The sequence below is a fragment of the Bombina bombina genome, chromosome 1, assembly GCF_027579735.1.
Source record: "Bombina bombina isolate aBomBom1 chromosome 1, aBomBom1.pri, whole genome shotgun sequence".
NCBI classification, from domain to species: Eukaryota; Metazoa; Chordata; class Amphibia; order Anura; family Bombinatoridae; genus Bombina; species Bombina bombina.
Window position 1 is genome coordinate 199622597 of NC_069499.1, and position 13276 is coordinate 199635872.

Sequence of the window (13276 nt, forward strand, 5' to 3'; positions counted from 1 at the left end):
CTTTTGGGTTTCTTTCAGGGATTGTTACCCACATGGCTAATATTATAACTCCTAGGAGTGTTTCTTTAGGCCTCACAGCACCGGAGTAAGGTGGGAGGGGCCTCAGATGCGCAGTTAGATGGATTAGATCTTCAGGCTGTGTTCACATGATGGCTCCTGCTACAATTTGAGGACCCATAAGAAGCTTTTTCCCCATAAATCCGACTCCTAAGGGAAGGTAGGGCCACAGCAGAGCTGTGGCAAGGTGCTAAATTTGTTTTAACCGGTCTGTTAGCTTACTATTGATCCGGTTTGGGCATTAAGGGGTTAATCGATTTTTTTGCTAGTTGTGCAATCTTACCACTGCTTTAGGTACATACTGTGAAAATTTCAGAAAGTTTGGTGCATTTTTAACTGTTTTGGAAAATTGTGTGCCTTTTTTATTTCTTAAAGGCACAGTAACGTTTTTTTGCAAAGTGTGTTTTTGCTTGATTAATGTGATTTCTAAGCCTGTTTGTCTTACTACTAGTCTGTTAAACATGTCTGTCACCAAGGAAAATCCTTGTTCAATGTGTTTAGAAGCCATGGTGGAACCCCCTCTCAAAATGTGTCCCACGTGTACTGATATGTCTATACATTTTAAAGATCATATTGTTGCACTTAAAAATGTGGCCCAAGATGATTCTCAGACAGAAGGTAATGAGGTTATCCCGTTGACCTCTCCCCAAGTGTCTCACAACCAGTTACGCCCGCTCAAGCGACGCCTAGCACCTCTAGCGCGTCTAACTTTTTTACCTTAAAAGATTTGGCGCCAGTTATGGATAATACCCTCTCAGTATTTTTATCTAAGCTGCCCGTGTTACCTGCAAAGCGTGATAGCTCTGTTTTAAGAACAGATTATGAGCATTCTGACGCTTTAGTAACCGTATCCGATATACACTCACAACGCTCTGAAATGGGGGCGAGGGATGTGCTGTCTGAGGGAGAAGTTTCCGATTCGGGAAAGGTTGCTCCTCAGACAGACTCAGATACGTTGGCCTTTAAATTTAAACTAGAACACCTCCGCTTATTACTCAGGGAGGTATTAGTTACTCTGGATGACTGTGACCCTTTGGTGGTCCCAGAGAAATTGTGTAAAATGGACAAGTACCTAGAAGTTCCTGTTTACACTGATGTGTTCCCGGTCACTAAGAGGATTGCGGATATAGTAACTAGGGAGTGGGATAGACCAGGTATTCCGTTTGTTCCCCCTCCTGTTTTTAAGAAAATGTTCCCCATATCTGACACCACGCGGGACTCGTGGCAGACGGTCCCTAAGGTGGAGGGGGCTCTTTCTTCACTTGCTAAACGCACAACCATACCAATTGAGGACAGTTGTGCTTTTAAAGACCCTATGGATAAAAAATTAGAGGGTTTACTTAAGAAAATTTTTGTTCATCAAGGTTTTCTTCTCCAACCTATAGCGTGCATTGTACCTGTAACTACTGCAGCTGCTTTCTGGTTTGAGGCGCTGGAAGATGCGCTCCAGACGGAGACCTCATATGAGGATATTATGGACAGAATTAAGGCCCTTAAGATGGCTAATTCTTTTATCACAGATGCCGCTTTCCAACTAGCTAAGTTTAGCGGCAAAAAATTCAGGTTTCGCCATTCTGGGCGCTATGGCTCAAGTCTTGGTCGGCCGATGTGTTGTCAAAATCCAAACTGCTGAACATCCCTTTCAAAGGAAAGACCCTTTTCGGGCCTGAATTGAAAGAGATTATCTCAGAAATCACTGGGGGAAAAGGCCATGCTCTCCCTCAGGAAAAATCCTTTAAGACATTCGTTCCTTTCGAAATTTCAGGAGTGGTCACGCTTCATCCTCCCCTGCTGCGAAGCAAGAGGGTAACACTTCACAACCCAGGGCAGCCTGGAAACCTTACCAGGGCTGGAACAAGGGTAAACAGGCCAAGAAGCCTGCAGCTGCCCCCAAGACAGCATGAAGGGGTAGCCCCCGATCCGGGACCGGATCTAGTAGGGGGCAGACTCTCTCTCTTCGCTCAGGCCTGGGCAAGAGACGTACACGATCCCTGGGCCTTAGAGATTATATCCCAGGGATATCTTCTAGAATTCAAGGACTCCCCTTCAAGGGGACGGTTCCATATTTCTCGTCTGTCTACAGACACGACAAAGAAAGAGGCGTTCTTACGCTGTGTAGAAGACCTACATACAATGGGAGTGATCCACCCAGTTCCAATTGCGGAACAAGGGCTGGGGTTTTACTCAAACCTGTTTGTGGTTCCCAAAAAAGTAGGAACTTTCAGACCAATCCTGGATCCCAAAATTCTAAACAAATTCCTCAGAGTCCCATCATTCAAGATGGAGACCATTCGGACAATCTTACCAATGATCCAGGAGGGTCAATATATGACTACCGTGGATCTAAAGGATGCGTATCTACACATTCCTATCCACAAAGATCATCACCAGTTTCTCAGGTTTGCCTTTCTGGACAAGCATTATCAGTTTGTGGCTCTCCCTTTCGGGTTGGCCACTGCTCCCAGAATTTTCACAAAGGTTCTAGGGTCCCTCCTGGCGGTGCTAAGACCGCGGGGCATAGCAGTGGCGCCTTATCTAGACGACATCTTAATTCAGGCGTCAACTTTCCAAAGAGCCAAGTCTCACACGGAAATTGTAGTGGCCTTTCTGAGGTCTCACGGGTGGAAGGTGAACATCAAAAAGAGTTCTCTCTCCCCCCTAACAAGAGTTCCCTTCCTAGGAACACTAATAGACTCGGTAGAAATGAAAATATTTCTGACGGAGTGCAACTATGCATGCTCAAACAGTGGAATGGGGATTATGCAGATTTGTCTCCTCAAATACAGTTGGACCAGGGGACCAGAGATTCTCTTCTCTGGTGGTTGTCTCAGGATCACCTGGCTCAGGGAATGTGTTTCCGCAGACCAGAGTGGATCATCGTAACGACCGACGCCAGTCTGTTGGGCTGGGGTGCTGTCTGGGACTCCCTGAAAGCTCAGGGCTTATGGTCTCGGGAAGAAGCTCTTCTCCCGATAAACATTCTGGAACTGAGGGCGATATTCAACGCTCTTCAGGCATGGCCTCAGCTAGCTGCGGCCAAATTCATCAGATTTCAGTCGGACAACGTCACGACTGTAGCTTACATCAACCATCAAGGGGGAACAAGGAGTCCTCTAGCAATGATGGAAGTAACCAAAATAATCAGGTGGGCGGAGGATCACTCTTGCCACCTCTCAGCAATTCACATCCCAGGAGTAGACAACTGGGAAGCGGATTTTCTAAGTCGTCAGACTTTTCATCCGGGGGAGTGGGAACTCCACCCGGAGGTATTTGCCCAGCTGATTCAGCGATGGGGCACTCCAGAATTGGATCTGATGGCGTCTCGTCAGAATGCCAAACTTCCTCTTTATGGGTCCAGGTCCCGGGATCCCCAGGCGGCGTTGATAGATGCTCTAGCAGCGCCTTGGTCCTTCAATCTGGCCTATGTGTTTCCACCATTTCCTCTCCTTCCTCGTCTGGTTGCCAGAATCAAGCAGAAGAGGGCGTCAGTGATTCTAATAGCGCCTGCGTGGCCACGCAGGACCTGGTATGCAGACCTAGTGGACATGTCATCCATTCCACCATGGACTCTGCCAATGAGGAAGGACCTTCTACTTCAAGGTCCTTTCAAACATCCAAATCTAATTTCTCTGTGTCTGACTGCTTGGAAATTGAACGCCTAATTCTATCTAAGCGTGGTTTCTCTGAGTCTCTTATCAGTACCCTGATTCAGGCCAGAAAGCCTGTCTCCAGGAAAATCTACCATAAGATTTGGCGAAAATATCTTTGTTTGTGCGAATCCAAGGGTTACTCATGGAGTAAGATTAGGATTCCCAGGATATTGTCTTTTCTCCAAGAAGGATTGGAGAAAGGATTATCAGCTAGTTCCTTAAAAGGACAGATATCTGCTTTGTCTATTCTTTTGCACAAACGTCTGGCAGAGGTACCAGACGTTCAAGCGTTTAGTCAGGCTTTAGTCAGAATCAAGCCTGTTTATAGACCTGTGGCTCCGCCATAGAGTCTGAATTTTAGTTCTTTCAGTTCTGCAAGGGTTCCGTTTGAACCTTTACATTCCATAGATATTAAACTTTTATCTTGGAAAGTTTTGTTTTTGGTAGCTATCTCTTCTGCTCGAAGAGTTTCAGAGTTATCTGCTTTGCAGTGTGACTCACCTTACTTGGTGTTCCACGCAGATAAGGTAGTTTTGCGTACCAAACCCGGTTTTCTTCCTAAGGTTGTGTCTAATAAGAATATTAATCAGGAAATTGTTGTTCCTTCCCTGTGTCCTAATCCTTCTTCGAAGAAGGAACGTCTGTTACACAATCTTGATGTGGTTCGTGCTTTAAAGTTCTATTTACAAGCAACTAAGGATTTCAGACAAACAACTTCTTTGTTTGTCATCTAATCTGGTAAGAGGAGAGGTCAGAAGGCGACTGCTACCTCTCTTTCCTTTTGGCTGAAAAGCATCATCTGTTTGGCCTATGAGACTGCTGGCCAGCAACCTCCTGAAACAATTACTGCTCATTCTACCAGAGCAGTGGCTTCCACATGGGCTTTTAAAAATGAGGCTTCTGTTGAACAGATTTGTAAGGCAGCGACTTGGTCTTCGCTGCATACCTTTTCCAAATTTTCCAAATTCAATACTTTTGTTTCTTCGGAGGCTATTTTTGGGAGAAAGGTTTTACAAGCAGTGGTGCCTTCCGTTTAAGGTACCTGTCTTGTTCCCTCCCTTCATCCGTGTCCTAAAGCTTTGGTATTGGTATCCCACAAGTAAAGGATGAATCAGTGGACTGGATACAAGAGAAAACAGAATTTATGCTTACCTGATAAATTACTTTCTCTTGTGGTGTATCCAATCCACGGCCCGCCCTGGCTATTAAGTCAGGTAGATCTTTTTGTTTAAACTACAGTCACCACTGCACCCTATGGTTTCTCCTTTTTCTTCCTAACCTCCGGTCGAATGACTGGGGGGTGGAGCTAGAGGGGGAGCTATATGGACAGCTCTGCTGTGTGCTCTCTTTGCCACTTCCTGTTAGGAAGGAGAATATCCCACAAGTAAAGGATGAATCCGTGGACTGGATACACCACAAGAGAAAGTAATTTATCAGGTAAGTATAAATTCTGTTTTTTTCAGTTCTTTTGACAGACTTGCAGTCTAGCCAATCAGTGCCTGCTCCCAGATTACTTCACGTGCACGAGCACAGTGTTATCTATATGAAATATGTGAACTAACACCCTCTAGTGGTGAAAAACTGTTAAAATGCAATCTGAAAGAGGTGGGCTTCAAGGTCTAAGAAATTAGCATATGAACCTCCTAGGTTAAGCTTTCAACTAAGAATACCAAGAGAACAAAGCAAAATTGGTGATACAAGTAAATTGGAAAATTGTTTAAAAGTACATGCCCTATCTGAATCATGAAAGTTTATTTTGGCCTAGACTGTCCCTTTAAGTGTGCTGCATGTGAATCTTTTTTATACTTGTACTGCTGTGATTTCACAGTAGAGATCTCAAATCACATCTTGAAATATTTCCTTGTGTAGATATCTGGTACTCTTTGGCAGGGGCTTAGGTTTCTAGATGGACATTTGTAATACACTAAATATTGACCAAATTAATTGATCACTGTCATAGATCTCCTAGTTACGTGCTGTTCCAGGAACATAAGTTTAAATCTAAACATACTGGTTTATTCTGTACACCATAATTATAAGAACAAGCCTAGGGCACTCCTAGTAGGTGGGACATTCCTTTTTTTGTGTTTCAAGGAGCCCTGATATTCATACATTGTCCTATTAATGTCTCTAATCCTTAAAGGGACATGAAACAAAAATGTTTCTTTTATTATTCAGATAGAGAATACACTTTAAAAAAAGTTTCCAATTTACTTATATGTATTATCAAATTTGCTTTGTTCTCTTGTTCTTCTGTGTTGAAGAGATCTCTAGATAGGTAGTGTGGACATACTGTATATATGGAGCACTACATGACAGGGAATAGTGCTGCCATCTAGTGCTCTTGCTAATGTATAACATTGTTGCAAAAATTCTGCCATATAGTACTGCAGACACGTGCACACGCCTGAAATTACCTTTCTGCTTTTCAACAAAGGATAACACTTTTAAATTCACTTCTATTTTCAAATGTACTTTGTTCTCTTGGTATCCCTTGTTGAAAAAATAATACGCACATATCCTACACTAGTTGCTGATTGGTGCCTGCACACATTTTGTATCTTGTGATTGGCTAACTAGATGTGTTCAACTAACTGCCAGCAGTGCAATGTTGTTCATTCAGCAAAGGATAACAAGAGAATGAAGCAAATTTGATAATAGAAGTAAATTGGAAAGTTGTTTAAAATCTGGAAATAGGATATTCTGTTTTTAAAGATCGTGTTCCTTTGCACAAAGTTATAAACCTTTATGTAGCAATACATTTGTCCACAGTGACTTTACTTTGTGATGCACCTTATTCAATTTTGCATTAGGATAAGGAGGTTTTCAGAATTCCCCTTTTTTCTGTTGAAGGTGGTTTCTTCTATGAAAATGAATTCTATGTTTGTGGTTTCTCCATTTTGTCAAAGTCTTAGTATTGCATGAAAGGCATTTCTCACATGCGTTGGTGTTATTTGGAAACTACAAAGGAAATCAGGGAAGTCTGATGTTTCTGTTTGCTCTCTATTTTGATGCCCGAATGAGCCAAAAAGCTTTCAAAGCTGACTTTCACAGTTGGATTTGCCCTTCGATCCTATTGGCTTACAACCCATTACAAAATACAGTTCCTTTTAACCCTTTCGTGACAGGGTTAAAGTGTCTACATCGGAACACCTGTTCCGATGTAGACAAATTGAAACTACGCGATCGTGCATACGATCGCGAGATTTCAATTATTGGATCGCATCTGGGGGGCGTCCCTACAACCCTAGGAACGCCCTCCAGACCGCGATCAAGTCCTTGAAGCGCAGAAGGCTTCAGGACAGCCGTTTGATATGACGTTCTATTCCGTCATAACGGCTTTAAAGCCCAGTGTAAATATGACGGAATAGAACGGCATAACGGCGTTAAAAGGTTAAAAGGATAGTCTAGTAAAACTGTAACTTTCATGATTCAGATAGGGAATACAATTTTAAACAACTTTCCAATTTACTTTTATCATCAAATTTGCTTTGCTCTCTTGGTATTCTTTGTGGAAGGCTAAACCTATGTAGGCTCATATGCTAATTTCTAAGCCATTAAACTGCCACTTATTTTAGTGCTTTTTGACAGTTAGACACTGCTAGTTCATGTGTGTCGTATAGATAACATTGTGCTCACTACCGTGGAGTTATTTAAGTCAACACTGATTGGCTAAAATGTCTGTCAAAAGAGGTAAAAAAGTGTATTGCTATAACAGTGTTGGCTATGCAAAACTGGGAAATAGGTAATAAAGGAATTATCTATCTTTTTCAACAACAAAAATTCTGTAGTAGACTGTCCATTTAAGGTCAAATCTTATTCAATTAGAAGGCTGTTCCTGTGGCTTTCCTCATGAAACTTTAGTAAAACTACCAGGCGGTCTTCCTTGCAGTCTTTCAGTACTGGTTCAGCATGAGAAGCATTTGGTAGAAAGGACTTACAGCTGTGTTTTCATAGACAATACAAAGATATGGGCCAGGTTTGGTACTGATATAGATAGAGAAATAAATAAATATATATATATATATATATATATATATATATATATATATATATATATATATATATATATATATATATATATATATATATATATCAGATACATGTATATGTAGGTGAGGGCAACCTCCTAAAGAATGTTGAGAAATATTTCCTATTAACAATTTTTCTTCTTTCTCTTGCAATCTTTATTTGAAAAAGGCATCTAAGCTTTTTTTTATTGGTTCAGAACTCTGGACAGCACTTTTTAATTGGTGGATGAATTTATCCACCAATCAGCAAGAACAACCCAGGTTCAGTGTCCCTTTAATATAGATCTACTCTGAGTGTAAAAATAGAATAATTCTAATAAATTATACTATATTTTGTCTGGGCATACATGGTGAACCTTTTTTCTTTTTTTAGTGAACTACTGGTATGATATGGAATATGACATGAGATACCACTACTTTCAACTTCTTGATTCTCTCACCAAAGCCATAGAACATGTATGAGTTGATAAACAACAGAAACATCTGGAATCTGCTGCTCTACAGAGGCCTCCTTTGCTGCTAAATCTTGTGATATGAAAAGACTTGACTTTGCTACTGATTAGGTAGCAACAATTATGGCTTACAATTGTGTATACTGAAAATGTTGTATAATAAAAGGTGCAAGTAAAATGCAAGCAAACTATGTATAGAGTGGAGAAACCTTGTGCATGGAGTTGTTTAGTGCTCTGTCAAGTTATGCTCTGATCTCCAAGCTACTGTATCAACAAAGACTGAGCTAACTAAGGCTTGAATAAGAAAGATAATATGTGTAGCTTGTACCATGCATTTTAAATTAAATGGAAGTCATTCAAGTTTGCATATTTATTGATATGTTATCTACAGCACACATTTAAAGGTAATGTTTTGTTTAAAGTATCTCTCCCACACTTCTCAGAAATCACTTGTATCCTCATGCCTTTCCTTACTCCTCAGCAGCATTTCCACGTTCATAACCTCAGCAAAAGTAAAATCCTGCTTGGGAGACACCTAGACTTGCTGGTCCCAAATAGGACACAGCTGGTGAGCCAGTTAGCAGCAGTTACAAGACCATGCCAAGCACTGGTTTTAAATAGTTGGGGTCAGTAGTGCAAAACTGGCATGTTCTAACAAATCAGAGTATGTCATTTTTGCACTACAATATCCCTTAATTTATACTATATTTTGCACAACTACTTCACTATGTGTTGATGGCTGCTATGACAAATACAATTAATTTGTTATTGTTATGCTTAGCTAACAAACTGTTTGTGACATTTTACTTTAAAGGTACATTAAACTCAATATACAAAATGCACCCTTTGTACAGTTAATATAATTCTATGCTGTTTTGCCTCTTGATGCATTTTCCAGAAAGTGCTCCTCCTCCACTTCTCCCTGTGCTTTCAGCTGGTGAACTTAGACTGTGGGGTCGATTTTATCAAAGCCCTACGGCTGCAAGTTCTCACAAGAACTTGCTCGCCGTAATTTAACAAGCAGCGGTCACCAGACCCCGCTTCCCTAACTTCTTCGCCACCTCTAAGTTGGCGAAATTCAATCTCCGCGGTCGAGTCAGACTGAGGATATTGACAGCTCCTGCCCACGCGTGATTGGCTGTGCGCTGGCAGGGGGCGGGATTGCACGCGAGCGCAATATTGCGCTCGTGTGCAATGGTGATTACCTGCAGGTAATTTTGCCCCGCCACAGGCGAGCTGAGGCATACAGGGGCGCATATACGTGCCCCTGTACAGCTCAGCGTTGATAAATCTAGCCCTAAGTCTGTAAGACGCACACACAGCATATGCTATAGCGATGCTATGTGATGTAAAGCAGAACACCGAGCCATGAACATAAAGTTTAGTGAATGGCCACTGCTTCCTTCTACAATGGCTATTGTGTTTTTAAGGGACAGTAGACACTTTGAGATTGTAATATAAAATGTTTGATTAACCATATTAAAACAACTTTGCAGTACCCTTTCATTATATAATTTGCCCCTTTTCCTGTAATTTAGGTATGAAAATTGTGGATTTTCTAGTTTTGAAAACTGAAAGAGCACCTGGCAGGCTTCACAAGGCTAACCCTGCCACATATCTATATCGCATTTGCAGTCATTTTCATTACACACAATAGAAATTTTATTAAGGCAAGCACTGTCCTTTGCATTGTGGATTGGCTTTTCCAAATAAGGGAAGTGGAAGATGGAGTTTGACCAGAGAAAAACAAACAAGATTTGTTCTACTAATGTTCAGACACTGTTTATATGTTAATTTATAGGAAGACTGCAGAAAAAAATAATTAAATGCGATTCACTGTCCCTTTAAGATGTAGAGGAGCTCTTCATTCTCATACAACAGTAAACATTTTCATCAAAAAAACACAGTGCAGAGTAGAAACATAAAGGCATTAACAAAACAAAAAAATAGAACATCTGTACCTATAATCCGAAGACTTACTCTCAGATTATAGGACACTCCCAATAAATGCACATAATAAAAAAACACACCTTGTTTAAACCTTATTCAGGAAAATTAAGTATAGCTTATAGAAATTAGCTATCCCCCCCCCCCCCCCCCCCCCCCCGAGTTTAAAAAAATAAACAAGCCAGAATAAAAATAACGGTAACTGAGAATTAAACCCAAAGGGTATTAACATCATCCTATAATATAAAAGGCCAAGTGTGTTTGTCCGAAGCTGTCATGCGCAGTGGAGACAGCACAAGGACAAACACACCTGGCCTTAGAGTCCCTACCTGATCTGCTGTTTGCAGAAGTGGGCGTGGCCGAGCGTGAAGGAGGCATGGCCGGGCACACACACGCGAGATAGAGAGGGGAGAGAGATAGAGGGGGAGAGAACACATGAGATGGGAAAGAACTAAAGATAGGATAAGAGCAAAAGAGAGTGGGGAGAGAGAAAATAAGAGGGGGAAAGAGAGAGGGGAAGAGAGAGCGCAAAAGAAAAGGGGGAGAGAGCAAAAGAAGAGCGGGGAGAGAGACGGGGGAGATAGAGAGAGGAGAGAGATAAAGAGAGAGGAGAGAGAGACGGGGGGGAGATAGAGAGGGGGGAGAGAGAGAGAGAGGGGGGGAGAGAGAGAGAGAGGGGGGGGAGATAGAGAGAGAGAGAGAGGGGAGATAGAGAGAGAGGGGGGAGATAGAGAGAGAGGGGGGGAGATAGAGAGAGAGAGGGGGGGAGATAGAGAGAGAGAGAGGGGGGGAGATAGAGAGAGAGAGAGGGGGGAGAGAGAGAGAGAGAGAGAGGGGGGGAGAGAGAGAGAGAGAGAGAGGGGGGAGAGAGAGAGAGAGAGAGAGGGGGGAGATAGAGAGAGAGAGAGGGGGGAGAGAGAGAGAGAGAGAGGGGGGAGATAGAGAGAGAGAGAGGGGGGAGATAGAGAGAGAGAGAGGGGGGAGATAGAGAGAGAGAGGGGGGAGAGAGAGAGAGAGGGGGGGAGATAGAGAGAGAGGGGGAGATAGAGAGAGAGGGGGAGATAGAGAGAGAGGGGGGGAGATAGAGAGAGAGGGGGGGAGATAGAGAGAGAGGGGGAGATAGAGAGAGAGGGGGGAGATAGAGAGAGAGGGGGGGAGATAGAGAGAGAGGGGGGGAGATAGAGAGAGAGGGGGGGGAGATAGAGAGAGAGAGGGGGGGAGAGGGGGAGAGAGAGAGAGCAAAAGAGAGGGAGAGAGAACAAAAGAGAGGGGGGAGAGAACAAAAGAGAGGGGGGAGAGAGCGCATAAGAGAGGGGGATAGAGAGAGCGCATAAGAGAGGGGGAGAGCGTAAAAGAGAGTGGGAGAGCGCACAAAAGAGAGGGGGGAAGAGAGAGAGAGAGTGCAAAAGAGAGGGGGAAGGAGAGACCGCAAGGGGTGGGACCGCTGTACTGCAAAAAATGGCCCATGTGAATGGGCTTTAGGACTAGTATAAAATATAACAAATGAAAGAAACCAGTTACGGCCATGAAACCCAACATGATTCGGATACAGCATACAATTTTATAAAAGTTTACAATTTACTTCTATCATCATATTTACTTTGTTCTCACAGTAATAGCAAGCGCAGGTCTGGAGAAATATATGGCAGCAGTTTTGCCACAATGCTTTTAAACATTAGATGGCAGCAACCTTTACTCAATGTATTACAGTGTTAAAGGGATATGAAACTGAATTTTTGTGTGTGACTTTGACAGTATACAAATTTTAATTTCTATAATCAAATTTGCTTTGCTCCCATGGTATTCTTTGTTGAAGAGATACCTATGGTATTTCTCCTGTTAAGTGTAGTCAGTCCACGGGTCATCATTACTTATGGGATATTAACTCCTCCCCAACAGGAAGTGCAAGAGGATCACCCAAGCAGAGCTGCCATATAGCTCCTCCCCTCTACGTCACACCCAGTCATTCTCTTGCACCCAACTTATAGATAGGATGTGTGAGAGGACTGTGGTGATTAAACTTAGTTTTGTATATCTTCAATCAAAAGTTTGTTATTTTAAACGGCACCGGAGTGTGTTGTTTTCTTCTCAGGCAGAATTTGAAGAAGAATCTACCTGAGTTTTTGTGTATGATCTTAGCGGACGTAACTAAGATCCATTTGCTGTTCTCGGCCATTCTGAGGAGTAAGGTAACTTCAGATCAGGGGACAGCGGGCAGGTTCACCTGCAAAGAGGTATGTTGCAGTATATTATTTTCTAAGGAATGGAATTGACTGAGAAAATACTGCTAATACCGATATAATGTAAGTACAGCCTTAAATGCAGTAGTAGCAACTGGTATCAGGCTGATATGTATGTATGTTTACACTTAAGTATTTCTGGGGAATGGCACTTCACTGGGAAAATACTGTATGCATATAACTTTTAGCCTAACTTGCAGTGTGAGCGACTAGCAGCAGGCTTTTAATGACATTTCATAAATTAGATTTTAAACGTTTGCTGGCATGTTAAATCGTTTAATTATCTGAGGTACTTGGTGAAAAATTGATTGGGCGTTATTTTCCACATGGCTGTCGTTTGTTTTAAATTAAAACAATTTACTGAGCTTCCCTCACTGTTGTAGTGTGAGTGGGAGGGGCCTATTTTGGTGCTTTTACTAGGCATCAGAAATTCAGTCACAGTCTGCCTTTTTCTCCCTGCATGATCCAGGACGTCTCCGCAGAGCTCAGGGGTCTTCAAAACTAGTTTTGAGGGAGGTAATCACTCACAGCAGACCTGTGAGACTGTGCTTTGACTGTGATAAAAACGCTTATATTTTCAATTGTTATCCGTTTTTTTCTGATATTAAGGGTTAATCATCCATTGCTAATGAGTGCAATCCTTTGCTAAATTTGGTTTCTATAACTAATCCGGTTCATTGTTTTTCAACTGTGACAGTTTTTGTGTGCTTCTTAAAGGCACAGTAACGTTTTTACATATTGCTTGTAAATTTAGTTGAAAAGTATTTCCAAGCTTGCAAGTCTAATTGCTAGTTTGTTTAAACATGTCTGACACAGAGGAATCTCTTTGTGCAATATGTTCAAAAGCCAAGGTGGAGCCCAATAGAAATTTATGTACTAATTGCATTGATGCTACTTTA

At 42.1% G+C, this 13276-nt stretch overlaps 1 protein-coding gene across 1 annotated transcript in view; it reads left to right on the forward strand.

Annotated features, from left to right (window-relative positions):
* Nucleotides 1-9032, forward strand: part of JMJD7 (jumonji domain containing 7) — a 107665-nt gene extending 98633 nt beyond the window's left edge. Inside the window, exon 8 of the mRNA XM_053697826.1 lies at nt 8112-9032. Coding sequence (XP_053553801.1) covers nt 8112-8200 — 89 coding nt within the window. The 3' untranslated portion in view covers nt 8201-9032. The remainder of the gene's footprint in view (nt 1-8111) is intronic.
* The last annotated feature ends 4244 nt before the right edge of the window (nt 9033-13276 follow it).